We start from the raw sequence: 26,561 nt of genomic DNA on the forward strand, positions 1-26,561 counted from the left end.
ATGAACCCGTGTCCCCTGCATCGGCAGGCAGACTCTCAACCACTGCGCCACCAGGGAAGCCGTGACTGGATAATTTTAAGTGACCTGTCTTTGACTTACTGGTTATTCTGCTTACTCTAGTCTGCTGTTGAACCCTTCCAGTGAATTTTTTAGTTACTATATTCTTCAGCTATAATATTCTGTTTGGTGCTCTTAAAAATATTTTCTGTCCCTTTGTTGATATTCTCATTTTGTACGTACACCATTTTATTGAGCTTGTAGATCATCCATGATGGCTATTTTGAATTCTTTGTCACATACTTTATATATCTCTGTTTCTTTAGGATCAGTTTCTGGAGATTTATTTTTTTCTTTTTTTTGGTCATGTTTGCCTGTTCCTTTGTGTGTCATGTAACTTTGTGTTGGGGTCTGCGTATTTGAGAACATAGCCACTTCTCCCATTTTTCATGGACTGGCTTGGTACAGTGAAAGACCTTCACCAATCAGCATGGCTAGAGATTCTGGGGTTTCTGAAACCTTTTTTTAGGGGGATGTGACTTCTCTGGTCCTATGCATGCAATTTCTCAATTAGAGAGGCCTGCCAGTTTCTCTTTCAGGATATTGTAAATCCTTGCTCCTACTGGTGCCTCTGTGCCAATGCATGTTCTATGGTTCTACAGGAGCAAGCTGCTCCACTCTCTTTTGTTCTCCGTGACCACCAGGCATCCAAAGTGAGCCAGCTCTCCATCAGCACCCCAATTCTGGTGAGACAGATACCAATCCCTTGGGCAGCCCTTCTAAGGGCCAGAATGCTGGTGCACATTCCAGTCCTCTCCTTCCCTCTTGTTTAAGCATTTTTATAATGGCTGCTTTAAAATCTTTCTTGGATAATTCCAGTATGTGTGTTATCTCAATGTTGGTTTCTGTTGATTGTCTTTTCTTACTCAACTTAAGATGTCCCTGGTTCTTTGTATGATGAGAGATTTTCTATTGTATCCTGGACGTTTGGGGTATTATGAGACCCTGGATTTTATATCAATGTTTTCTTTTTAGTGAGTCAGCTCTGAGACTGCTCAGGTGCAAGAATGGGGGCATGGCTTCATTACTGTCAGGGAGGGGTGGGAGTCAGGGTTTCCCACTCACAATCCTTTGATACTGAGGTAGGAGTAGGGGTCCCTCATTATTACTGGGCAAGGGTGAAATTTCAAGCTCCCCACTTAGACCTCTGCTGACACCACCCTGGCTTAGAGAGAGAAGGACATCTTGCTATTGCTCTTGGCCTCCTCTACCATCATGTTCTAGGGCCTTCATTACTGCCTGGAAGGGATGAATGTCCCAGATCCCCACTTAAGCCTTTTTTGAAATCACCTCAGGGAGTGGGGGAAGGGTATGTGTGACTCTTTACAGCCAGATGAAGATAGAAGTCTAGGCTCCCCACCTGGTCTTTGCTGATGGGTGTGGGATGAGGCCACAGGTTTTTCTCTGGTGCTTGGATAGTGTATGGCAGTTATTGTCTTAAAGTTTTCTATCTTGGTAAGCTGCCCCTTTCCTGTTCCTTTGGCTAGAGCTTTTGGGAGGACATTTTTGTCTACATCCTTTGGCATTTCTGGGTTGCTGGCTTCTCTATCACCAGGTCCAGGAGGTATATTACTTAGAAACAAAACCCAAGGAAGTCATTGCCAGGTCATTGCCTGTGTCTTGAGATCCCTAGCCAAACTGTCTTCTCTCTACCTTTCAAAGTTCATATATATATACATATATATATGCACATACATACATGTGCTATATTAATATTATTATATCATTATATTAATATGTTACTTATTATTATATACATTATGATGTCCAGTGTTTTTAGCTGTACTTATTGGGAAGAATAAAGAAATGTATCTATTCTGTCTTTTCTTAGAAGCAGAAGTTATATAAGTAGTTACTTAAAGAAAACATGGATGCTGTATTAGCTATAGCCTTTCTCCCAGTAAAAATCTAGTTAAGAATAGGTAAAATCACTCTCATCCCTACCTGCATTGGTATACTTCTTTTTTTAGGAATTTTGTTTTTTTACTGTGGTATAAAGCACATAACAACAACACAAAGAAACCCATCTTAACTAATTTTAAGTGTACAGTTCACTAGTATTAAGTATATTCACATTATTGTAAAATAGATCTCTAGAACTTTTTCATCTTGCAAATCTGAAACTCTGTACCCATTAAACAACAATTTACCTTTTCCCTAGTTCCTGGTAACCACCATTCTACTTTCTGTTTCTATGAGTTTGACTAGTTTAGTTAGATATCTCATATAAGTGCAATGATACAGTATTTCTCCTGTGATTGACATTTAACATAACATAATTTTCTCAAGATTCATCCGTGTTGTAGCATGTGACAGGATTCCCTTCCTTTTTAAGGCTGAATAATATTTCATTGTATGTGTATACCACATTTTGTTTATTCAGTCATCCATCGATGGACATTCAGATTATTTACTTCTACCTTTTGGCTACTGAAAATCATGCTGCTATGAACATGGATGTTCAAATACCTTTTTGAGACCCTGATTTCAATTTGACTCCTTTGGTTTTATTGTCTGTCTTTATGCTAGTATCACTGTTCTGATTACCATAGCTTTGAAACATGTTCTGAAATTAGGAAGTATGAGCCTTCCAACTTTGTTCTTCTCTTTCAAAACTGTTTTGGCTATTTGGGGTCACTTGAGATTCCTTGTGAATTTTGGGATGAATTTACCTATTTCTGCAAAAAACTGCCACTGGGTTTTGAGGAATTGCATTGAATCTGTAGATCGCTTTCAGTTGTATGGGCATCTTAACAATATTAAGTCTTTCAACCCATGAACACAGATGTCATTCCATTTCTTTGTGTCATCTTTAATTTCTTCAGTAATGTTTTGTAGTTTCCCATTGGTGTACTTCTATATACTAAATAAAAGTTGAAGTAAAAATTCTTTGCTATACCTTGCTTTTCCAGTAATTTCAGAGTAAAGAACTATGGATGGGGTACCATTCATCATTCCTACAGATTCTCTGCTGCTTGGCACAATTGCTGCCCATACCAGAGACTCTGCTTATTCAGGCATTGAAGCCTTAGCCAGCTCCTTTATGATACAATAGAATGGGGTCAGGGTCTGCATCCCATCTTTCTCTTTATTCATTATCATTAAATTTCCCTTAGGACTAGTCTCCTTTAGTGACATTCAACCTGAGACCCTGGCAGGTTTGCTTAAGGGTGGAAATCAGTAAAGGCAGAACCAGACTTTGAATGGAAAGAGACTTCAAAGTAAACCCAACACTGAGCCCTGCCTCCTCCATGAAGCCTTCTCTGACTAAGCTATTATCTCCTTTTTCAGAAAACCTCTGCTACGTGGCTCTTTCTGGTAAAAAGACATTTTTATTTATTTTTTCAGATTTTTAAAAAATTTATTTATTTTTATTTTATTTTTGGCTGCATTGGGTCTTCTTTCCTGTGCACGGGCTTTCCCTAGTTGCGGTGAGCGGGGACTCTTCTTTGTTGCGGTGCGTGGGCTTCTCATTGCGGTGGCTTCTCTTGTTGCGGAGCACAGGCTCTAGGCACACGGGCTTCAGTAGTTGTGGCACGTGGTCTCAGTAGTTGTGGCTCATGGGCTCTAGAGTGCAGGCTCAGTAGCTGTGGTGCATGGGCTTAGTTGCTCAGCAGCATGTGGGATCTTCCCGGACCAGGGCTCGAACACATGCCCCCTGCATTGGCAGGTGGATTCTTAACCACTGCACCACTGGGGAAGCCTCAAGACATTTTTAATCACTCGGTTTTTCAAATGGCTCGTGATTTCTCTAATTTAAGCACCATGAGTTGTTTTTTTAAAAAAAAAAACATTTTAACCACCCTGAGTGGAATTCTCCTACAACAAACAAAAAACCCCAGTGAAACAGTCTACTCCTCTGACTTCCTATACTGTGTTTATAGACATAACTTAATCTTTTTTGGTTAAGGATCATTATTATGACTGTCAGTTGTTGTATTGTGTTATAATATAGTGGTATTCTAAGGCCTATTGAAATGTGATTTAATGTTTGCCCTTGCACTAAATGGTCATAGGCCATTTAGTGTGTGTGTGTGTGTGTGTGTGTGTGTGTGTGTGTGTGTGTGTGTGTGTGAATCCATATTAGATTTTCATGGTTTTCTGTCTTGTTCCTTGTCAGTTGACCCTTCTGGCTGCTCTTGATCTACTTTTGTAAAATTCATCCCCATTCCCTAGTTCACTAGGCTCAACAGAGACTTCTTAACTAGGACTTAATGCCTGAAGGGAATGTTTCTCACGGATCTTGAGAGGCTCGGGATTTACCTTCTCTACTCTGTTTTGTTTGTTTATCTGCAGGCTTGTTGTAGTTTGGGGAGCTTATCTGTGGAACTAAGAAAAAATCTCCAGGAACAGGAACCACTGGAGTCCTTGAAGCCAAATCACCCTAATTTTCCCTTCTGTCAAGCTCCTCTCACACTGCATGGCTCTCCAATCAGTAGTTTCCTGCTGGGTCCAATGGAAAGAACAGTTGGTGACAGGAAGCATTTTGAGGCTACTCTGGCCTATATCACTTCCTCTCATCAGAGAAACAAACTTCTAAAGGTGACACAAAAGAGCTTGCATTTGGGGCTCTCTGACTAGGAGTATTCAGGGCTCTGACAAAGATTTCAGAGTGAAGAATATTTTAAAAAACTTTTTATAGTGGTCACAATGGATGGCAGAGGGTAGAAATGGGAGCAGCCTTCAGGGGCAGATATTGAGAAGTTCATAATGGAGAGGGGGACTATGGCGTGGGTGTTGCAGACACAGTTCAAAGTTCTAGAAGTGTGGGCTTCCCTGGTGGCGCAGTGGTTGAGAGTCCACCTGTCGATGCAGGGGACACGGGTTCGTGTCCCGGTCCGGGAAGGTCCCACACGCCGCGGAGCGGCTGGGCCCGTGAACCATGGCCGCTGAGCCTGCACATCTGGAGCCTGTGCTCCACAATGGGAGAGGCCACAGCAGTGAGAGGCCTGTGTACCGCAGAAAGAAAACAAAAACAAAAACAAACAAACAAAAAGTTCTAGAAGTGTGAACTGAATATAATGCATATTACATCACTAGAGCTACATCTAGAAGTCATAATTAGGAAAAACAAGGAAGGCAGTTATTAACTCTACTTCCCTGAACATATCTATTTTTAGTATTTATTATAATGGAATTATTTCAACTTTTCAAGTATCTTAGAATTTGAGTGTATGTGCTAATCCTGACTCTGGTGAAGTGTAAGATATGTGAAACTGAAATACAAGCTTTGAAATTTAAGTACATTTTCTATTGGCCACACCCAGGCGCAAATTCTAATTAAACACAGCTTTGAGGATATTAACACTTCTTTAAATTTTACAAAGCACTTTCGCAACCATTTTCTTATTTGATCCTCACTATAGCTTTGTAGGGAGGAAAGTATTATCTCCATTTTATGGATAAGGAAAGGGAATCTTTGCTTGAAGATTGGCCCAAGGTAACTTGGCTAGTAAAAGAGCAGAAATAAAACCCAGCTCTTCTAATTCATAGGCCAGTGTTCTCTTTAGTATACTATGTTTTCTTTCATTAGGATTTGGGGAACAAATTCAATATATTTCTCTGATGAAGTGACTTTCAAATCAAAATGATCCTGTATAAATAGATAACATTTTGGAATGCTATAAATGGAAAAATCCAATAAATTAGCCTTATATCTAAATAATATCTGAAGCCCCAGACTACTTGCACTTATATTTGATATGTGTGTGTGTTTGTGTGTGTGTGTGTGTGCGCGTGTACAGGGATAAATTCATAACTATATCTCTACTCCTGATAACAAAATAATATTTTGTTGTTAGCATAATTTTTATTCGTATTGCCAATCTGTACCAGAAATAAATCCACTATAGGGACTTACCTTTTTGTTTTTTCTTGAACTGAGGTATTTCTTACAGACAATAAAGTACACAAATCTTAAGTGTACAGCTCAATGAAATTTTATGTATGTGCATCCTCCACCCATATCAAGACAGAACATTTCTGACCCCCCAGAAGTTTCTCTCTTGCCTCCTCTTAGTCAGTACCTTCTCCCAAGGGTAACAACTACTTTGACTGCTATCATCATAGGTTAGCTTTTCCTGATTTCAAACTTTATATAAATAGAATTGTACGGTATGTACTGTTTTGTGTCTGGCTTCTTTTGTTTAACATAAGGTATGTGAGATCCATCCATGTTTTGCGTATAGTATTAGTTAGTTCTTTTTTGTAGCTGTGTACCATTCCCATGTGTTATTCACCACAATTTATTTATCCATTCCCCTTGTCTTAGTCAATTCAGGCTGCTGTAACAAAATTCCATAGACCAGGGGGATTAAACAGCAAACATTTATTTCTCACAGTTCTGGAGGCTGGGAAGCCCAAGAACATGGAACCAGCAGATTAGGTGTCTGGTGAGGACCCTCTTTCTGGATTGCAGATGGCCACCTTCTTGCTGTGTCCTTACATGCTGGAGAGAGATCATCTCTTTGGTATCTCTTTTTATAAGGCCACTAATCCCATTCATAACGGCTCTACCCACATGACCTAATTACCTCCTGAAGATCCCAAATACCGTCACATGGGATTAGGGCTTCAACATATGAATTTTGGGAGGACACAAATATTCAGTCCATAACATCCATGTTGATAGACATTTGTGTTTTTAGGTTTTGATTATTATGAATAAAACTGCTGTGAACATTTTTTACCATATCTTTTGGTGGACATGAGTGCTCATTTTTCTTGGATATAAAACTAAGAGTGGAATTGCTAGGGTAGGTGCAATAAAAAGACATTTCAACTGAATTAATTTAACTTAGAATAATTTAAGTTAGTATTAATGAAAGAACTGATGGCAGAGAATAAGAAAACCCACTTTATGAAGAGCCACTTTTAGGGATTAAAAATGGATCTGTGTTTTGTTTAGCAGGTCAAGATTTTCTGCCTGTCAGATATTAGAGAGTATTTTTGTTGTGGTTGGAGGATTGCGTCTTTCATGCTTGTGGGTAGATAGATATTTATTTTCCTCGTGTCTGATACATAGAGTGCACATCAGGGCTGAGGAACCATTTTAATACAAGCTGTATCTTTTCTGGATGGGGTCAAATTGTCTTTTCTTGGGTAATGTGGCTCAAATGATCATAAAATAACATTGAAAAATCAAGTTCACTTTACAGAAATCTGCCTTAGGATTAACTTGGGAGTACATCTTTTGTTTTGGAAGTGAAGATACACATATAATTTTATGTAATCCAACAATTTAACTCTGGCAGTATAATTTTACATTACATTGGAGGTAAAGAATTTTTAAACATCATATGTCTGCTAGCAACATTTACTAATGAAGTGTGATGTTGAAAGGATGTGTGGAAAATTCCTGTGGTCTGGGAAGTGGGTGAGGTGGTTGTAAACAGAGGAGAAAACTGGAAAAGTGCTGCAAATGAAGAGTACTGTTTCTGGAAAGGATTCAGGGTTTCTCCAGTTGTGCTGTACCACTGAGTATGCTGTAAGACAGAGACTCACCTTAAATCCTTCCTTGACAAAGATGGTTACTTCAGGTTTTTGAGGATTTCTGTTTTGTTTTGTTTTGTTTCTTAACAGAATTTAATTTGATAATGAATGTAAAAAAAAAAAAACAACTACATTACAGGCAATTACTTGTTGCACACCTTGGTTTCTGCAAATAGTGGAATACCTAGACTTCCTCTTGGATGTATTTGAAACCCTTCAGGGGCTCCATGAAGCCTGGGTTAAGTCCAGAATTTTTACCAAGGCTTCCAAGACCAGCATCTCTCAGCCCTGCCTGCCTCATCAACTTCAATCTTTGACAGTCTCCATGTGGCATCACTATTCCACAGTCTCTCAGCCCTCAGTGTTTTGGTACATGTTTCTCCTCGGCCTGGAACGTCCTTCCCCCGCCCAAATTGCCTGACATTTATCCATTAAGGCTAAGTCCTGCCATCATCTTTCTTCCCAAAGCCTTCTCTGTACCCTAGGCTGGCTTAGACAACCCTCTGCTGTTCTGCCCTAGCCCCCTGTGCAGACACTGACCATACTATCAAAATGAACTCTCCTTCCCATTATCTTCCCATTAGACTTGAAATTGCTTAAAATATGTTGCTACCCCCAGGGCCTAGCACAGTGCTGGTCATATGATAGGCCCTCAGAAAAAGGATTGTTAAATTAATGTGTGGATGGACATAAAAACCAGCTTTTGGACTTTAGTCAGTGTGCCCATTCATTCAATAAACATTTGTTGGCCCATACTGCAGGGCACTATGATCAGAACTGTAGGAGATACAGAGATGAACACTACGTGGGCTGAGATGGGAATTCATTCCAATAGCAGAGAGATGACATGTCTGCAAATAACAATAATCTAAAGTAAAAAGTGCCCAGTGCCATAAAGGAGATATAAATAAAGGATATAGAGGCTTAGAAGAAGGAGCAAGTATTTCTTGCTGGGAAAATTGAGGAGGAAGGGTTCATAGAGAAGGTAGTATTAGTGGTAGGACTTATGTGCAAGTAGGACATGAATGAGCAAAGAACCTCCAGTTTATCATGTGGTTTATATTGGCTGAAAAGAGTAGATCTCATGAAGGAGTAATGAGCAGTGGGGAACAATTAGAAATGTAGAATGTGGCCATATTGGAGAGGGCCTTAAATGCCAGGCTGATGAATTTGTATTTGATTCCTATCAGTTGGAGCGATCTGGGAAGCTGGTGGAAATTTCTTAGCAGCTGAGTGACATGGGCAGAGAAATCCTTTTAAGATTAATCTGGCAATGGTGTATTTTAGTGTTTTCTTAGTAAATCATTATTAGGTAATTAATTGCTAAGCTAATAATTAGTTTTACTAAATAGGGTGGAAAAACTCCAAGGCCTGTAGCTCCTTGACCTTTTTGCACTAGTCCTTTCTCACTGGAAATGTAGATGAGGTACGAAATCATATGACCAATTAGTTTTCAGAAATGAAAATTGAAATCGACAGAGGAAAGAAACACTATCAAGTCAGAAATGGCTCATTAAAATGCATAGACATATAAAGTGATATTTGCTTAGGAACCATATCCAAAACATTGCCTACAGCTGTCTGGAAAAGTCCGGACACAGTATATGAATTATATTGTTAATATTTATTCCTTTGGGGGTAGTTTAGATCACTTCCAGTTAAAAATAACTATAGTGTTCTAACCTCAGACTGTCTACTCTTACTCTCCCCTGTAAACAGTGGGTACTGAAATGTCAGCCTGCTTTATGGGCTATTATATAACCAGAGCATCTGGTTTCTTGCCACCTTAGGTCAGGCCTTCAACACTTCATGCCTGGATTATTACAACTTTCTCATTGGTCTCCCTCTCTCCAGTGCTTCAAATCTAGCTTTTATCCTAACAGCAAGGTATAGTGGGAAGAATACTGAATGGAGAGTAAGATTAACTCAGTTTGAATCCTGGTTATACTGTTCATTAACTATATAACCCTGGGCAAGTCATATCACCTGAGACTCAGTTCCTCAACTCTAAAATGAAAGTAATGATCCTTGCCCTGGCTATCCCAAGGGGCTGTCACGGGATCATGTGAAAGTGCTCTGAAAACTGTTAATGGCTTTACCGAGACTTTGGACTATACTGCCTGGCTTTCCAGCCTCCACAGTCCAGTTCCAAGCCACCTATCTAATCTCTTTGCTCAGTGTTCTCTGGAACCTGTCCCTGTCTCTGACACACATGAGGTGTTCCTCTCATTTGGAATATTCTCCCCTTTTATCTCTGCTCATCCATATCCAAGCAATAATTTAGGGACCAGTCCAAATCCTACATCGTCCTTGAAATCTTCCCTGATGACTCCAATGCTGACTGACTTCCCCCTTTTCTGAATTTTGACAGCACTTAGTTATTATGAACACTTGCCTATATACATTACCTTATATTTTTAGCTATTTCATTTACCTAAGGCTCATATGCTTAACTAGATTATGATTTTATGATGCCTTAGATTGTTTATTTAACATTTAGTGAATGTTTATAAGGATGTTTCCTCTGTATTCCTCACAGAACCACGTACGGAACTTAATAAATAATTGCCGCCTCAATTACTTAGAAATTCACATACAGGCTCTCTTAAGAAAGAGACAAGTTAACTCATCTTCTCTTCCAAGCACTTGGAGTACCCCTCCTAACAACCCACCCCACCTCCACCTCCTACAGAATCATAGAAATGCCATTAGAATAGGACTGTCCAATAGAACTGTGATGATGGAACTATTCTACAGCTGTGCTGTCCAATATGGTAGCCACTAGCTGCACGTGGCTATTGAGTGCTTGAAATGTGGTTAAGGCAACTAACTGAAGTTTTGGTTGTATTTAATTTGAATTAATTTAATTGTAGATAGCTGCACGTGGCTAGTGGCTACTGTACTGGATAGCATAGGTCTAGACCAGTGCTAAGAATTGTTATCCAGCTCTTTATTTTCAAAATTCTTGGTTGTCAGAAAAGCAGGGCACTGGAAGGAAGAGAAATGAAGATGGGGGCAGGGCCTATGCACAGATGAGCAGAGGCTGGGAAGACCAGGACACTAAGTGGACCCAGGAGGAAGGGCATGAAGGTACATTTTAGGCTGAGTTTTGTTTTTCTGGATTCCTCCTGTTTTCCTAGGCTCTGCTAATCAACCTGCCATCTACCATGCCCGTCTACATGATCCCTATGCAGGTTGCTTTTTCTCTTCGCTCTTTTTTTTTTTAACCTCTCATTCCTTTGTCAACCAAATCCATGACTCCAGCAGGTTCTGGCTGGATCAAGATTATTATCCCCCTATCCCCAACCATGTTTTTCTGCTACCATTTCATCACCCACACTTGAAAACTGCAACTTAGTTTTGACTTTCTCTCTTTCTCACTCTTCCCAGACCCATCCCACATGCAGTTGCTTGCCAGATCCTTTTGGTGTTCCCCCATACAGGAGTTTCCTCCCTTCCCCCATCCCACTTATATCTTATTTCCATTAAGGTTCAGCTCTGATGCCACCTTTTCAAGGTTGTTGAAGATCCATTCATTCCCAGATTAATCATTTGTTGCCTTCCACATCACCTTCCTTTCTTTTTTTAAATTGAAGTATAGTCGATTTACAACATTAGTTTCAGGTGTACAGCATTGTGATTCAGTACTTTTACAGATTATACTCTGTTAAAAGTTATTACAAGACAATAGCTATAATTCCCTGTGTTATACAGTATATCCTTGTTGCTTATCTATCTTGTACACAGTAGCTTTTATCTCTTAATCCCATACCCCTAATTTGCTCTTCCCCCTTTCCCTCTCCCCTTTGGTAACCATTAGTTTGTTTTCTATATCTGTAAGTCTGTTTCCGTTTTACATATATATTTGCTTGTATTATTTTTTATATTCCACATATAAGTGATATCATACAATATTTGTATTTGTCTAATTTATTTCACTAAGGGTAATATTCTCTAGGTCCATCCATGTTGCTGGAAATGGCAGTATTTCATTCTTTTTTATGACTGAGTAATATTCCATTGTATATATATATACCACATCTTCTTTATCCATTCATCTGTTGATGGGCACTTGGGTTGCTTCCATATCTTGGCTATTGTAAACAGTGTTGCTATGAACATTGGGGTGTATGTATCTTTCTGAATTAGTGTTTTCGTTTTTTCCAGGTGTATACCCAGGAGTAGAATTGCTGGATCATATGGTAGTTCTATTTTTAATTTATTGAGGAACCTCCATACTGTTCTTCATAGAGGCTGCATCAATTTACATTCCCACCAACAGTATACAAGGGTTCCCTTTTCTTCACATCCTCTCCAACATTTATTATTTGTAGGCTTTTTGATGATAGCCATTCAGGTATGAGGTCATATCTCCTTGTTGCTTTGATTTGCATTTCTCTGATAACTAGTGATGTTGAGCATCTTTTCATGTGCCTGTTAGTCATTGTATGTCTTCTTTGGAAAAATGTCTGTTCAGGTCTTCTGCTCATTTTTTAATTGGGTTGTTTATTTTTTTGATATTGAGTTATATGAGCTCTTTGTATATTTTGGATATCAACCCCTTGTTGGTCATATCATTGGCAAATACTTTCTCCCATTTGTAGTTTATCTTTTCACTTTGTGGATGATTTACTTTGCTGTACAAAAGCATTTAAGTTCAATTAGGTTCCATTTGTCTATTTTTGCTTTTATTTCTTTTGCCTTAGGAGACAGACCCATAAAAATATTGCTAAAATTTATGTCAAAGAGTGTTCTACCTATGAGCTCTTCTAGGAGTTTTATGGTTTCAGGTCTTACATTTAGATCTTTTTTTAGATCCATTTTGAGTTTATTTTTGTATATAATGTGAGGAAATGTTCTAATCTCATTGTTTTACATGTAGCCGTCCAGTTTTCCCAGCACCACTTATCGAAGAGACTGTCTTTTCTCCATTGTATATTCTTGCCTTCTTTGTTGTAGATTAATTGACCACAGGTGCGTGGGTTTATTTCTGAACTCTCTATTCTGTTTATCTATATGTTTGTTTTTGTGCCAGTACCATACTGTTTTGATTGCCATAGCTTTGTAGTATAATTATGAAATCAGGGAGTATGATACCTCCAGATTTGTTCATTTTTCTCAAGATTGCTTTGGCAAGTCATGGTCTTTTGTGGTTCCATATGAATTTTATTTGTTCCAGTTCTGTGTAAAAATATGTCATGGGTATTTTGATAGGAATTGCATTAAACCTATAGATTGCTTTGGGTAGGATGGCCATTTTAACAAATATTAATTCTTCCAATCCAAGAGCACGGTGTATCTTTCCATTTCTTTGTATCATCTTCAGTTTCATTCAGAATGCTTTATAGCTTTCAGAGTATAGGTCTTTTACCTTCTTGGTTAAGTTTATTTGAAGATAATTTATTCTTTTTAATGCAATTTTAAAGGGAGGTTTTTGTTTTACTTTCTCTTTCTGATAGTTCATTATTAGTGTACAGAAAAGCAACAGATTTCTATGTATTAATCTTGTATCCTGCAACTTTGCCAAATTCATTTATTAGTTCTAATAGTTTTTGGGTGGAGACTTCAGGGTTTTCTGTATAAAGTAGCATGTCATCTGCAAATAGTGACAGTTTTACTTCTTTCCATCCAATTTGGATACTTTTATTTCTTTTCCTTGTCTGATTACTGTGGCTAGGACTTCCAATACTATGTTAAATAGTGGAGAGAATGGGCATTCTTGTCTTGTTCCTGAATTTAGAGAAAAGGCTTTTAGCTTTTTACTGTTGAATATGATGTTAGCTGTGGGTTTGTCATAAATGGCCTTTATTGCATTGAGATATGTTCCTGCTATACCTAATTTGATGAGAGTTTTTATCATGAATGGATATTGAACTTTGTCAAATGCTTTTTCTGCATCTATTGAGATAATCATGTGATTTTTGTCCTTCCTTTTGTTAATATGGTGTATCTCATTGATTGATTTGAAAATTTGAACCATCTTTGTGTCCCTGGAATAAGTCCAACTTGAATAAATCCAACTTGATTATGGTATATGATCCTTTTTATATATTGTTGGGTTCAGTTTGCTAATAGTTTATTGAGGATTTTTGCATGTACATTCATCAAAGATACGGGCCTGTAATTTTCTTTTCTTGTAGCGTTTTTTTGTGGTTTTGGTATTGGGGTAATGGTGGCATTGTAGAAAGAATTTGGGAGTGTTCCATCCTCTTAATTTTTTAGAATAGCTTGAGAAGGAGGGGTGTCAGTTCTTCTTTATATGCTTGGTAGAATTTCCCCGTGAAGCCATCCAGTCCTGTAGTTTTGTTTGCTGGGAGTGTTTTTTTTTTTTTTAAATTACAAATTCAATTTCACTACTAGTGATCAGTGGATTCAAATTGTCTGTTTCTTCTTGATTCAGTCTTAGCAGGTTGTATGTTTTTTGAAATTGGTCCATTTATTCTAGGTTGTCAATTTGTTGGCACATAACTATTCATAGTATTCTCTTATGATTTTTTGTATCTCTGTGGTATGGATGTCATTTCTCCTCTTTCATTTCATATTTATTTGGGTCCTCTCTCTTCTTGGTGAGCCTGGCTAAAGGTTGATCAATTTTGTTTATATTTTCAAAAAAACAGTTCTTGGTTTCATAGATCTTTTCTATTGTTTTTTATCTCTATTTTATTTATTTCCTCTCTGATCTTTATTATTTCCTTCATTCTGCTGACTTTGGGCTTTGTTCTTTTTTTAACATCTTTATTGGAGTATAATTGCTTTACAATGGTGTGTTAGTTTCTGCTGTATTGTTTGTTCTTTTTCTAATTCCTTTAGGTGGCATGATAGGTTGTTTATTTGAGATTTTTCTTGTTTCTTGAGGAAGGCCTGTATTGCTATAAACTTCCTTCTTTGAACTGCTTCTGCTACATCCCATAGATTTTGGAATGTTGTTTTTCCATTTTCCTTTATCTCAAGATATTTTCTGATTTCCTCTTTGATTTCTTCATTGAGCTGTTGGGTTTTTAGTAGCATGTCATTTAGTTTCCATGTGTTTGTGATTTCCCCATTTTTCTTCCTGTCATTGATTTCTAGTTTCATACTGTTGTGGTCAGAAAAAATGCTTGATATAATTTCTCTCCTCTTAAGTTTGTTGAGACTTGTTTTGAGGCCTAGCATGTGATCTATCCTGGAGAACATTCTGTGTGCACTTGAAAAGAATGTGTATTGCTGTTTTTTATTGTAATGTCCTGTAGATATCTATTAAGTCCAACTGGACTATTTTGTCATTTAAGACCGCTGTTGCCTTATTGATTTTCTGCCTGGATGATCTGTCCATTGATGTGAGGTGGTAAAGTCCCCTACTATTATTTATTCTTGTCAATATCTCCTTTTATGTCTGTTAGTCTTTGCTTTATATATTTAGGTGCTCCTGTATTGGGTACATATATGTTAACAAATGTAATATCCTCTTCTTGTATTGATCCCTTTATTATTATATAATATGCTTCTTTGTCTTTTGTTATAGCTTTTGTTTTAAAGTCTATTTTGTCTGATATGAGTATTGCTACCCCTGCTTTCTTTGCATGTTTCTGTTTGCATGAAACATCTTTTTCCATCCCCTCACTTTTATTCTGTGTCTTTATCCCTGAAGTGAGTCTTCTGTAGGCAGCATATTGAAGGGTCTTGCTTTTTATCTAATCAGCCACCCTATGTCTTTTGATCAGAGCATGTAGTCCATTGACATTTAAAGTAATTATTGATAAGTATGTACTTATTGCTATTTTATTACTTGTTTTCCACTTGTTTTTGTAGTTATTCTCTTTTCATTTCTTCTTCTTTTTGCTTCTTCCCTTGTGGTTTGAGGATTTTCTTTAGCAGTGTGCGTGTGTTCCTTTCTTTTTAGTTTTTGTGTATTTATTGTAGGTTTTTGATTTGTAGTTACCATGAGGTTCATATATGCTGACCTATAATTATATCTACTTGTTTTAAAGTAGTAGTCATTTAAGTTCAAACACATTCTAAAAGATCTACATTTTTTACTTCCCTGCCCTACATTTTTTTTTTTTTTTTTTTGGCGGTATGCGGGCCTCTCACTGATGTGGCCTCTCCCGCTGTGGAGCACAGGCTCCGGACGTGCAGGCCCAGTAGTTGTGGCTCATGGGCCCAGCTGCTCTGCAGCATGTGGGATCCTCCCAGACCAGGGCTCGAACCCGTGTCCTCTGCATTAGCAGGCAGATTGCAGCATGTGGGATCCTCCCAGACCAGGGCACGAACCCGTGTCCCCTGCATCGGCAGGCGGACCCTCAACCACTGCGCCACCAGGGAAGCCCCATTTTGTGTTTTTTGATGTCATATTTTACATCTTCAACTTATCCCTTTACTGTTTACTGTAGTTATAGTTGCTTTTACAAGTTTTTGTTTTTTAATCTACATACTGGCTTATTTAAGTGTTTGATCCTCAATCCTTACTATATATTTGCCTTTCCTAGTGGGATTTCCCTTTCCTATAGATTCTTACTTCTTTTCCATTTAGAGAAGACCCTTCAGATTTCTTTTATGGTAGGTTTCGTATCGATGAACTCTTTTCGTTTTTGCATATCTGAGAAGTTCTTTATCTCTCCTTCTAAATGATAATCTTGATGGGTATAGTATCCTAGGTTGCAGGTTTTTCCCTTTCAGCACTTTGAATATATTATGTCACTCCCTTCTGGCCTGCAAGGTTTCTGCAAAGAAATAGCTGATAGCCTTATGGGGGTTCCCTTGCATATGACTCTTTGTTTTCCTCTTGCTGCCTTTAGAATTCTCTCTTTATCTATAACTTTTGCCATTTTAGTTATGTTATGTCTTGGTGTGGGTCTATTTGGGTTCATCTTGTTTGGGGCCCTCTGTGATTCCTGTACCTGGATATCTGTTTCCTTCTTCAGGTTTGGGGAGTTTTCAGGCATAATTTCTTCAAGTACATTTTTGATCTGCTTTTCTCTCTCTTCTCCTTCTGGGACCCATATAATGCAAATGTTTGGATGCTTAATGTTGTCCCAGAGATCTCTTCAATTGCTTTAATTTTAAAAAATTTGTTTTTCTTTCTGCTGTTCTGATTGTGTGGTTTCCATTATTCTGTCTTCTAGATCACTTATGTGTTCCTCTGTATTACTTTGTCTGCTATTCATTCCTTCTAGTATGTTTTTTATTTCAGCTGTTGAATTATTCATTTCTGATTGGGTTTTTTTTAATATTTTCTAGTTCCTTGTTGAAATGGTCACTGTTTAGATCAATTCTTTTCCCTAATTCAGTTAACATTTTTATTACCAATGTTTTGAATTCTTTATGTGGCAAATCGTTTATTTCTGTTTCATTATTTATTTTTTAGGGGCTTTCTCTTGCTCTTTCAATTAAGAGTAGTTATTCTGCCTTTTCATTTCGCTTAACTTTCTTGCCTCTGTGATTCAGGTGAAACAGTTATCTATTGCAGTCCTGAAGGTTTATTTTTCTGTTGGACCATCTCTATACAGACGGTGTATGCTGGATGCCTTTGGTGGGAGAGCTGGATTTGATGTGAATGCAAGTCACATCTTTCCTCAGGGTGTGCTGGCAGCTATCACCTTTGTAGCTGGTGTGGCTGGAGATATAAGGACTAGAGCTGGAGGTGGGTGTGAGGTGGGACTTCCTCTCTGCTCAGTGGCTGTCACCACCCTCTTGGGGGTGGGGCCTGAGCTAACTCTGTTCCCTTTAAGTGTGTATTTTTCCCTCTCCCCACACCAGGACCTTTGCCCCAGAGGAGGGGAGTGCTGAAGCAAGCGGGGCCATGTGCTGACAGAGGTCTAATGGACTGCCTGTATAGGTGTCTGTGGCTCCACATAGCCTCAGGTGCAGATCCCCTTTGTTCCTCACAGCCTCTGCCACCCCTGCCCTGTTGTGGAACTGCCCTACAGGAAAGACGGTGCCTGTGTGAACTCTCCATGTATATTGGGAGGTTAGCTGTGGTACAGCGGCCACCGTCAGAGATCTGGGGGGCTTCTGAGGCACTGCTTGAGTAAGAGCTAAGAGTAGCTCCACTCTGGGACTGGGTCACCTCTGTGTCCCATAGTTGAGTCTTTTCCTCTGTCATGGGCACCCCAGATCCAGTCAGTGCTATGGCATGGGTTGAGCGGAGCTAGAGTATTCACTGAGCTTGGGCTGGCGGGCACGGCAAGGCAGTCACGGGAAACCCAGCAGCTGCTAGGGCAGAACTCTCTCTGCCCTGCCTTAGGGGCAGTTCCCCTTTGTCTCTCACAGCTGGCCACTGTCCCCAGCCTCAGCTGCTCCCACCCTGTCGTAGAACTGCTCCGCAGGGCAGGCAGGGCCCTTGTGGTCACTCTGTGTGTATTGGGGTGGGGGAGTGAGCTGTGGTGGGGTGGCTGCCATCAGAGATCTGGGTGGCTTCTGGGATGCTGCTTGAGTAAGTGTCAACAGTGGCCACTGCCGCCCCCACCCAGGCTCCACCCCATGACTCAGTCACCTCTGCATCCCATGGTCAAGTCTTTTCTCTGGTCGTGGCTACCCCAGATCCAATTGGCGTGCTGTGACATGGAATGAGTGGGACGGAAGCATTGCTCGGTTCTTCGGGCTGAGGTGCATGGCTAGCTGGTCATGGGAAACCCAGCCGCCTCAGAGCAGATCTCTCTCTGCCCTGCCTCGGGGACAGCCAACGTGCATGTACTCCTCACAAGTGGAGTCCAGTCTTGTTTGTCTAGTTGTCCTCCAACCAGCCGAGGGGACTTGTCTCCTCCACAAAGAACCCCAGCTCTGGGACACCCAGTCTGTGGCTCAACCTGATCACTCCCCAGGGTGGGTGTCCACCCATGCGACCTCCCTTTTCGTCTCATTCCCCTCCCAGGGGCACGGGTCTCAACCTGATCACTTTTCTTCCCTTCCTACTGGATTATGTGTGGATCGTCCTTACAGTCTTGGTTTTACAGGAGTGCTTCTGCCAGTTTCCAGGGTTTTTTAAAAATTAATTAATTATTTTTGGCTGCGTTAGGTCTTTGTTTCTGCGTGGGGGCTTTCTCTAGTTGTGGCGAGAGGGGGCTACTTTTCGTTGTGGTGCGTGGGCTTCTCGTTGTGGTGGCTTCTCTTGCGGAACACGGGCTCTAGGGGCGTGGGCTTCAGTAGTTGTGGCTCTCGGGCTCTAGAGCGCAGGCTTATAAGTCGTGGCACAGGGACTTAGTTGCTTCTCAGCATGTGGGATCTTCCCGGACCAGGGCTCGAACCCGTGTCCTCTGCATTGGCAGATGGATTCTTTTCTTTTTTATTTTAATTAATTAATTTATTTTTAATTTTTGGCTACGTTGGGTCTTCGTTGCTGCATGCGGGCTTTCTCTGGTTGCCGTGAGCGGGGGCTACTCTTCCTTGTGGTTCATGGGCTTCTCATTGCGGTGGCTTCTCTTGTTGCAGAGCGTGGGCTCTTGGCGCACAGGCTTCAGTAGTTGTGGCACGTGGGCTTCAGTAGTTGTGGCTCACGGGCTCTAGAGTGCAGGCTCAGTAGTTGTGGCACATGGGCTTAGTTGCTCCATGGCATGTGGGATCTTCCCGGACCAGGGCTCGAACCCATGTCCCCTGCATTGGCAAGTGGATTCTTAACCACTGCGCCACCAGGGAAGTCCCTCCAGTTAGTTGTAGTGAGAATTATTCCACATGTAGATGTATTTTTGATGCTTTTGTTGGGGGAGGTGGGGTCCGTGTCTTCTTACTCCACCATCTTGATCTCTTCTCTCTCACTTTCCTTTCTTATAGGACTTATTGTTGTTAGTTGTTTCCAGGCCTATCCTCTCTACTAGATTAAAAGGTTTTGGAGGATGGAGGCTACATCTCAGTGATGTCTTATTCTCTGTGCTTAGCACATAGTAGGTACTCTGTAAAAATTTATGGAATGAGTACATTAATGTATATTCAGCCCTTACCATACCTGTCTGACGTGAACATTTTCTTATGTTTTTGAATCTGTGACCTGACAGTATGTTAAATGTGTATGTATTAAACTAGTGAATATAACAAAAAGGAAATGGACTGACAGATATAGAGAACAAGCTAGTGGTTACTAGTAGGGAAGGGCAAGATAAGGGTCGGGGATTAAGAGGCACAAACTACTATGTATAAAATATAAGCTACAAGTACATATAATACAAAACAGGGAACATAGCCAACATTTTATAATAACTATAAATGGAATATAACCTTTAAAAATTGTGAATCACTGTGTTGTACACCTGAAACTTAAATAATATTGTATGTCAACTATACCTCAGTTTTTTAAAAATTCAAACAATGTATCGCTGAGAAGCCAGTTTTGGAAGCAGCGGTATCCTGGAGTACTTTTAGAATAGGGTGATCTACAAGGAAGATATGATGTGGTGTCTCAGGCTTTTTCTGGCCCTGAGATTCTGTGACCTTTTGATTTCATTTTAGAGTGATTGTGTTGTTTGTGGGGCACAAACCCCACAGAATCTGGGAGCCTTGATGTACAAGTTTTGTTAAGCCCTATCAGAAAATCTGTTGTTTAAAATGATTTTTTCTTCATTTACTTGCAGTTTAAAAAATAATCCTTAGAAATATAGTCAATCACTGGAAAGCAAATTATTTATTTATTTATTTATTTATTTATTTATTTATTTATTTGCGGTACGCGGGCCTCTCACTGTTGTGGCCTCTCCCATTTCGGAGCACAGGCTCCAGATGCGCAGGCTCAGCGGCCATGGCTCACGGGCCCAGCCGCTCCGTGGCATGTGGTATCTTCCTGGACCGGGGCACGAGCCCGTGTCCCTTGCTTCGGCAGGTGGACACTCAACAACTGCACCACCAGGGAAGCTCCCTGGAAAGCAAATTATTAAAGTAAGTTATCAGCGAAAATGGCAGAATGAGGACTTCTGAAAATTCTACCCATAATAGAAATGACAAGAATTGGCAAAAATGATCAGAATCAACTTTTGCAGCACTCTGGAAATTAACCAAAGGCTTGCACCAATCTGGGGAGTATTTATTCATGAAAAACGGCTTCATTTTTGTAAGAATAGTAAGCTTTGTGGCGTTTTCACTTGCGCTATGCCCATCCTTTGCTCTCCAGCTCTGCAGTAGCCTTGAGAATCCACAGCCTGCAACCATAGGGAAAGCCAGCAACCTGGTAGCCCCTGGAGGACGCAGAACACGGTTGGAGCTCCTGTCAAGCCTCATTTCTAGAGAATTGTCATTATTTGATCTGTCTGACAATTCTCCGGAAGACCCCACTTACAAGACTTGTATTTATTTGTCCTGACTTGGAGGTACAGAAAGCCTTCCCTGCCAGGGCTTTTTTGGAAAATTATTAGAGGCAATTGATTAACTTCACAGCTGTTTGAGGAGTAGATAACCAAAAAGTTTAAATGGTAAAGCTAAGGAATAATATATCCATTGGGGCTTTGAAAAGTTCAGGCATATTCCTGGGAATATGGGAGGACCACATGCATGTTCAGGGCTATGTGCATTCCCAAGGCTGTGTGCATGCTCAGGAAAGACCTGAGAAGGCCCTCAGCTCTCACTCTGGCTATCCTCGAGTTCTGTACAAGCAGAAAGGGAAAACTAGGGCAGAGTTAATCAACTGCCTGGCTGACTGTTGAAGGCATGCCCCAACATGTACACAGAGCCACTTGGCCAAGACTGGGAGACTTTTTGGTTCCAGGAGTTTATGGAAACCTTTTTATCAATTATTAGTTGACTACTAAGCTAACCCAGCAGAGACTTTGGTGCAATAATTATTAAAGTAGAATGGAACAGAGTGAAGCCTGTTGTCCATCGGACCTTGTAGAAGCTAATTCTTGGTCCACCAAGCTGCAGTATTTGTAGCTCTGCCTGTACAGTTCTATGTCTTTATAAACAGGCTGAAAGGGCAAGGAACTCATATGGGGCTGATGTCTTGTGTGTTAAGTTTAAGGCAAGACAAAAGTAGTTTTCGAAAATTTTTTTCCAAAGGATTGCCATTAGTGAGAAGTGATTTGTTTGGAAATGCCATTTCACTTCTGCGCCTCAGCCACATCCCAGCTGGCTTCTTCATCTCTTGGAGGTCTTCTTGTGGAAGACCAATTCCTCTCTCCTCCCCGGACTCCCATTTATATACTCTCCCCGTGTTACTGCTCTTTGCTTCCGTTAATCTCATCTTCTGTTCTGGCTTTTCATTTGTTTCATCCATGTAGCTTTCAACTCAGGCTGGCTATGGCCTGACACACTGCATTCTGGGAGTCTGTTTTCTAAGAGGAGAATTAGGCAGAATAGAGACTGTAATGCCCTTTCTGCTGGCCTTGGCGGGTGGTGTGGAAGAGCAAGAGGAAAATTCTTTGGCTACCATTTTGGTCAGAGCCATCTCAGAGGAAGCAGTGCAGTTCCCACAGGCTTTAAGGGACCAGATAGCTGGGCAGTGACTCACTGAGACAGGGTTGGCGATGGAAAAATGTTTATTTTTTCAGCCAGTACTAAAAAAAGACCCAAGGCTTATATGCATACATGCTGTACATTCATCCAGTGCCACCCTTCCTCATCCCTACCAGGGGAATGCCAGAGAGGTTGCCCCTTTCCCACACTCCTCGCAAGCTACTTATTTCCTGACTTCTTTTTTCTCTTTTCTATGCTACACTGGATGTTCATTTTAAGCTGACTTCTCTTGCCTGTGAGGGGTGTAGAGTAAGGTGGGGAGGTACACAGTGTGATTTATGCCACCTCAGTCTACCACCTCCTGGGGATGGCCTGACCTGGATGATCATTTTTAGCCTGCTGTTTCCTGGGCATGGGCCAGGGGCTGAGGCCAGTGGCAGAAAGGCTAAGACGGCACAAGCTCCCTGGCAGATTGGGCAGTGATGAGTTTTCACTGGGGAATGAAATGGCTGTCTCACTTCTAACTTCTTTAGGTTTGAAGTACTGCCAAGGCTGTAGCCCTAATGATTGAAACATCTTGAGGAGAAAGGCTACCTAAATCCCTGAAAGACTGGACTTCTGGAATGTGTTTCAAGAAAGGCAGTATCCCTGGGTAGCTGTGTTTCTAAAATTTTAACTTCAAACAAATTATAACTTCAGTTTATACAAATTATACAGAGTATAACATCAGCCTCCAACCACGTAACCTGTTTTCATGATCAGATAAGACTCAGTTATACTTAAGAACATTTATTTCTATGAAAACAGCATGCCTTAGAAAACAAAGCCAAAAGAAAGCAATTTGTCCTTTCAAGTGAGCTTAAACACATCCCACAATGCCATTTTTTATAGGAAACTATTCCCCTGGTGCTCTTAGGGACTGGTCTGGGAGAGTCCCTGCAGCTACTTGTATCTGCACAAAATGGCCCCTACTCTGTCTGAGCTTCCCTCCCCATAGGGGCTGGGAGCCTCCCAGAGCTTAGAAGAGAAGGTGTGTGTTGAGTTGTCTCAGCTTTGAACTTGAAATATGATTTGTCATTGAAATCACACCATAAAATATGATATATACTAGCAATTTGATTTTTCTGGTTACAGGTTAAGGTAGATTTTTCTGGGCTGGCTTGGAAACTTATTTACCTACAATATTCTTTCTCTCAGAAAATTACTTAAAGGGAACTTTTGCAATAAGACCCCTTCATAAATCAGTCTCGACTCTTAGCAGACCCTTTCTCCGCAGGTGGTACAAAAGTGAATATTAACATATCTCGCATTACATGGCCATAAGTTCTGAGACTGTGGCCTGTGAACTTATGAGATTTAATTGCATTTTGTTCAGTTGCTTTCTCTTGAGAGAGAGTCACTTGTGAATCCCAAGAACAAGTTACATTTATCGGCAGCTTCAAGATTCTTCTTTGCAGAATTTATAAGTGAATAAAATGGTAAATGAAAGTACTGTTAAAACATCTGGTCTTCCAGCTAAAATATTACGTTTTCACAGTTGTATAGTCTTTCAGGCTTATCATAACCCCCTTCTAAGCCACTGGCTGCTAGAAACCTCACAATATTCCCTGTGATGTGGACAGGGGTTAGGTATGCAGGTATTATTGTGCCACCTGCTACAGTCACACTAGGAGAAGCTGGAAAGTGACTATTTACAAAGAAAGCCCCATTGGGAAAAAAAAAGTTTGACATAGCTGTGACCAAAAAATTATTCAGAGATGGTGCCACATGGGACCATGAGAAAGGGAAGGTCGAAATAGGTGGTCAAGAGGAAATCCCTCTACTAAAGGATTTTCAGGCCTTGTGAGTGTCTTTGTTCCTCAAGGAAAAGGATTTGCTTCCATTAAATTCTAGCCAGCCACCTTTTACCTTCAGGACAAAGGTAATAATCAGTAAACCACAGAAGCAAGTCCTCTGTATTAAATTTTGCCTAAGTTTCTTTCTTTTTCTTTCAGTTTTATCCAAGTATGAAAACCAGGTTACTATTTTCGCTGACTACCTAGAAGAATTTCCAGATACAGATGAGCTGGTATGGATCTTGGGGAAACAGCATCTTCTTAAAACCGGTAAGGTTTGGTAGCATTGGACTGTGAGAACCCAAATGAGGTGGGTGCCCAAGGTTGAGGTCCTATCCTGTTTACCTCCTTGGGTTGATAAGGGTTAATGCTACTCCTAGGCGGATTTACCTGACAACCAGAGGAGTTTTAAGCCTCAGGCCCCTTGCTTGCATGCAAGGTCCCTTCTAAGGCCCTGAGAGGCCCTAGCAGTGTGTTCACATGGTCATTGGTATTTGTACGATTTGAAAAAGTCATGTATTTTTGTTCTTTTCCTTAAAGGAGAACCCCCAGATTCTATAAGCCCCGGGTTTCAAAAAACATGGACCTGCTCCTGGTATCACTAACCAGTATCTAGTCTTTGATGACTGGGCTACATACTTCTCATTCCTCCCATGTCCTTTTCTATCTAGATGAAAAACACTGCCACCCAAGGGAAGTCAGAAACAATATCAGACACTGAGAAGTCTTATAGTTTTAGAGCTTTTGCTGACTGCAGCACTGTCTCAGTTTATTCTGATTATGTATAGAACTTTTACCCACTGCAACTAGATGGAAAGGAGGCTTGGATTTTTCTTCTTTACCCTTACTCTCTTATAGATTGGGAAAGCCCTTTTCACCTGAAACTGCTAACAACCCAGCACATAGATAAAGCCTGAACTTGGAGAGAGGCAGCTCTGATTTTTGTATCTGAGGAGAGATCCTCTTTGGAGGCCCTAGCATGGCGGGAGGGACAGAAGAAGCTGATCAAAAGGCAGGAGGGGGGACTTCCCTGGCAGCTCAGTGGTTAAGACTCTGCGCTTCCAATGCAGGGGGCGTGGGTTCAATCCCTGGCTGGGGGACTAGGATCCCACGTGCCACGCGGCATGGCCAAAAAATTAAAAATTAAAAAAAAAAAAAAAGGCAGGAGAGGAAGTTAGCATCTCTTAACTCCATCTGAGTCTGGCTTCATCCTTTTGATTGGAGAATCCTGAATAGAAGAGAGCACCTAGTGCTAGCAATTAGGAGACCTTTTGTATTCAGGCTCTTCTACCTTGGATTATTCACTTTCTCTTTCCACATCTTAACTCCTTTCACCAGTAATTAACTGGAGGGGGACTGGAGATGATCTCTTCTAGTTCAGCATTCCATGACAACAGGGATCCCCAAGTTGCCAAATATGCCCATTTTCTTTTTTTTTTTTAACATCTTTATTGGAGTATAATTGCTTTACAATGGTGTGTTAGTTTCTGCTTTATAACACAGTGAATCAGCTATAAATATACATACATCCCCATATCTCCTCCCACTTGTGTCTCCCTCCCACCCTCCCTATCCCACCCCTCTAGGTGGACACAAAGCACCGAGCTGATCTCCCTGTGCCGTGTGGCTGCTTCCCACTAGCTATCTATTTTACATTTGGTAGTGTATATATGTCCATGCCACTCTCTCACTTTGTCCCAGCTTACCCTTCCCCCTCCCCGTGTCCTCAAGTACGTTCTCTATGTCTGCGTCTTTATTCCTGTCCTGCCCCTAGGTTCTTCAGAACCATTTCTTTTTAAGATTCCATAATTATGTGTTAGCGTACGGTATTTGTTTTTCTCTTTCTGACTTACTTCACTCTGTATGACAGTCTCTAGGTCCATCCACCTCACTATAAATAACTCAGTTTCGTTTCTTTTTATGGCTGAGTAATATTCCATTGTATACATGTGCCACATCTTCTTTATCCATTTCATCTGTTGATGGACACTTAGGTTGCTTCCATGTCCTCAGATATGCCCATTTTCAAACGTTAGGCTGGAAAAGGCCTTTCAAGGTGAAATTATTATTAAAATGTCTATACAACTTTTCCCCAGACTTTCTAGCATATAGGCAAGCTGGAAGACATAGAGAATATCAGAGGAAGGAGTGAGTGGCATGAGCATTTGAGAGGAGGGAATATAATAACCGCTAACATTTACCTCAGTCTTACTGCATACTGTACCATGTAAGCTACTACTTTCCATGTAGTGTTATCTTGTTGAATACTCATAAGTCTATGAAGTAGGTACGATCATTCTCCCCATTTTACAGATGAGGAAACTGAAGCTTAGAGAGGTTAAGTGACAAGCCCACACAGTTGGTAAGTAGTAGAGTCAGGGTTCAAACCCAGGCAGAATATGGCTCCAGAAGTCTTGCTCTTAACCATTTTACGTCTGCTTCCCATAATGTGCTAGGCACCGGCAACATGAAGGGGAAGGAAAATCCAGACCAGCTCAACTTTCTGATTTGTTCAAAGGAAAGGCAGGAGAAAAAATAAAGACTATTGGCTAAAATTGAACTTCCTTTTCTTCTTTTAAAGTGCAATGGCTATAAGTTCTCTATAGAATACAAATATAGATGTGTTGTTGAGAAGGGGGAGAGAGAAGACTAAGAAAGACAGAACCACATCTAAGTACAGATGACATGTGGATGCCAGATTTGTGGCCATCGAAGTAAATTTATGCCATAAAATACAAGAAAGCATGCTTTGGAAAAAAATATACAAAAGCATTTGTGATGTTATGCATCCATTTTTTTTTTTTTTTTTTTTTTTTTTTTTTTTTTTTT

General features: G+C 40.4%; 1 protein-coding gene across 2 annotated transcripts in view; it reads left to right on the plus strand.

The window, feature by feature from the left end:
• ATG4A (autophagy related 4A cysteine peptidase) overlaps positions 1-26,561 on the plus strand; it is a 69,769-nt gene that overhangs the window by 18,158 nt on the left and 25,050 nt on the right. For both annotated transcript variants that reach the window (XM_007463665.1, XM_007463666.1), the window contains exon 2: positions 23,892-24,002. In XM_007463665.1, coding sequence (XP_007463727.1) covers positions 23,892-24,002 — 111 coding nt within the window. The remainder of the gene's footprint in view (positions 1-23,891; positions 24,003-26,561) is intronic.

This window comes from Lipotes vexillifer, unplaced genomic scaffold (genome assembly GCF_000442215.2).
Source record: "Lipotes vexillifer unplaced genomic scaffold, Lipotes_vexillifer_v1.1 scaffold1267, whole genome shotgun sequence".
Taxonomy (NCBI): Eukaryota; Metazoa; Chordata; class Mammalia; order Artiodactyla; family Lipotidae; genus Lipotes; species Lipotes vexillifer.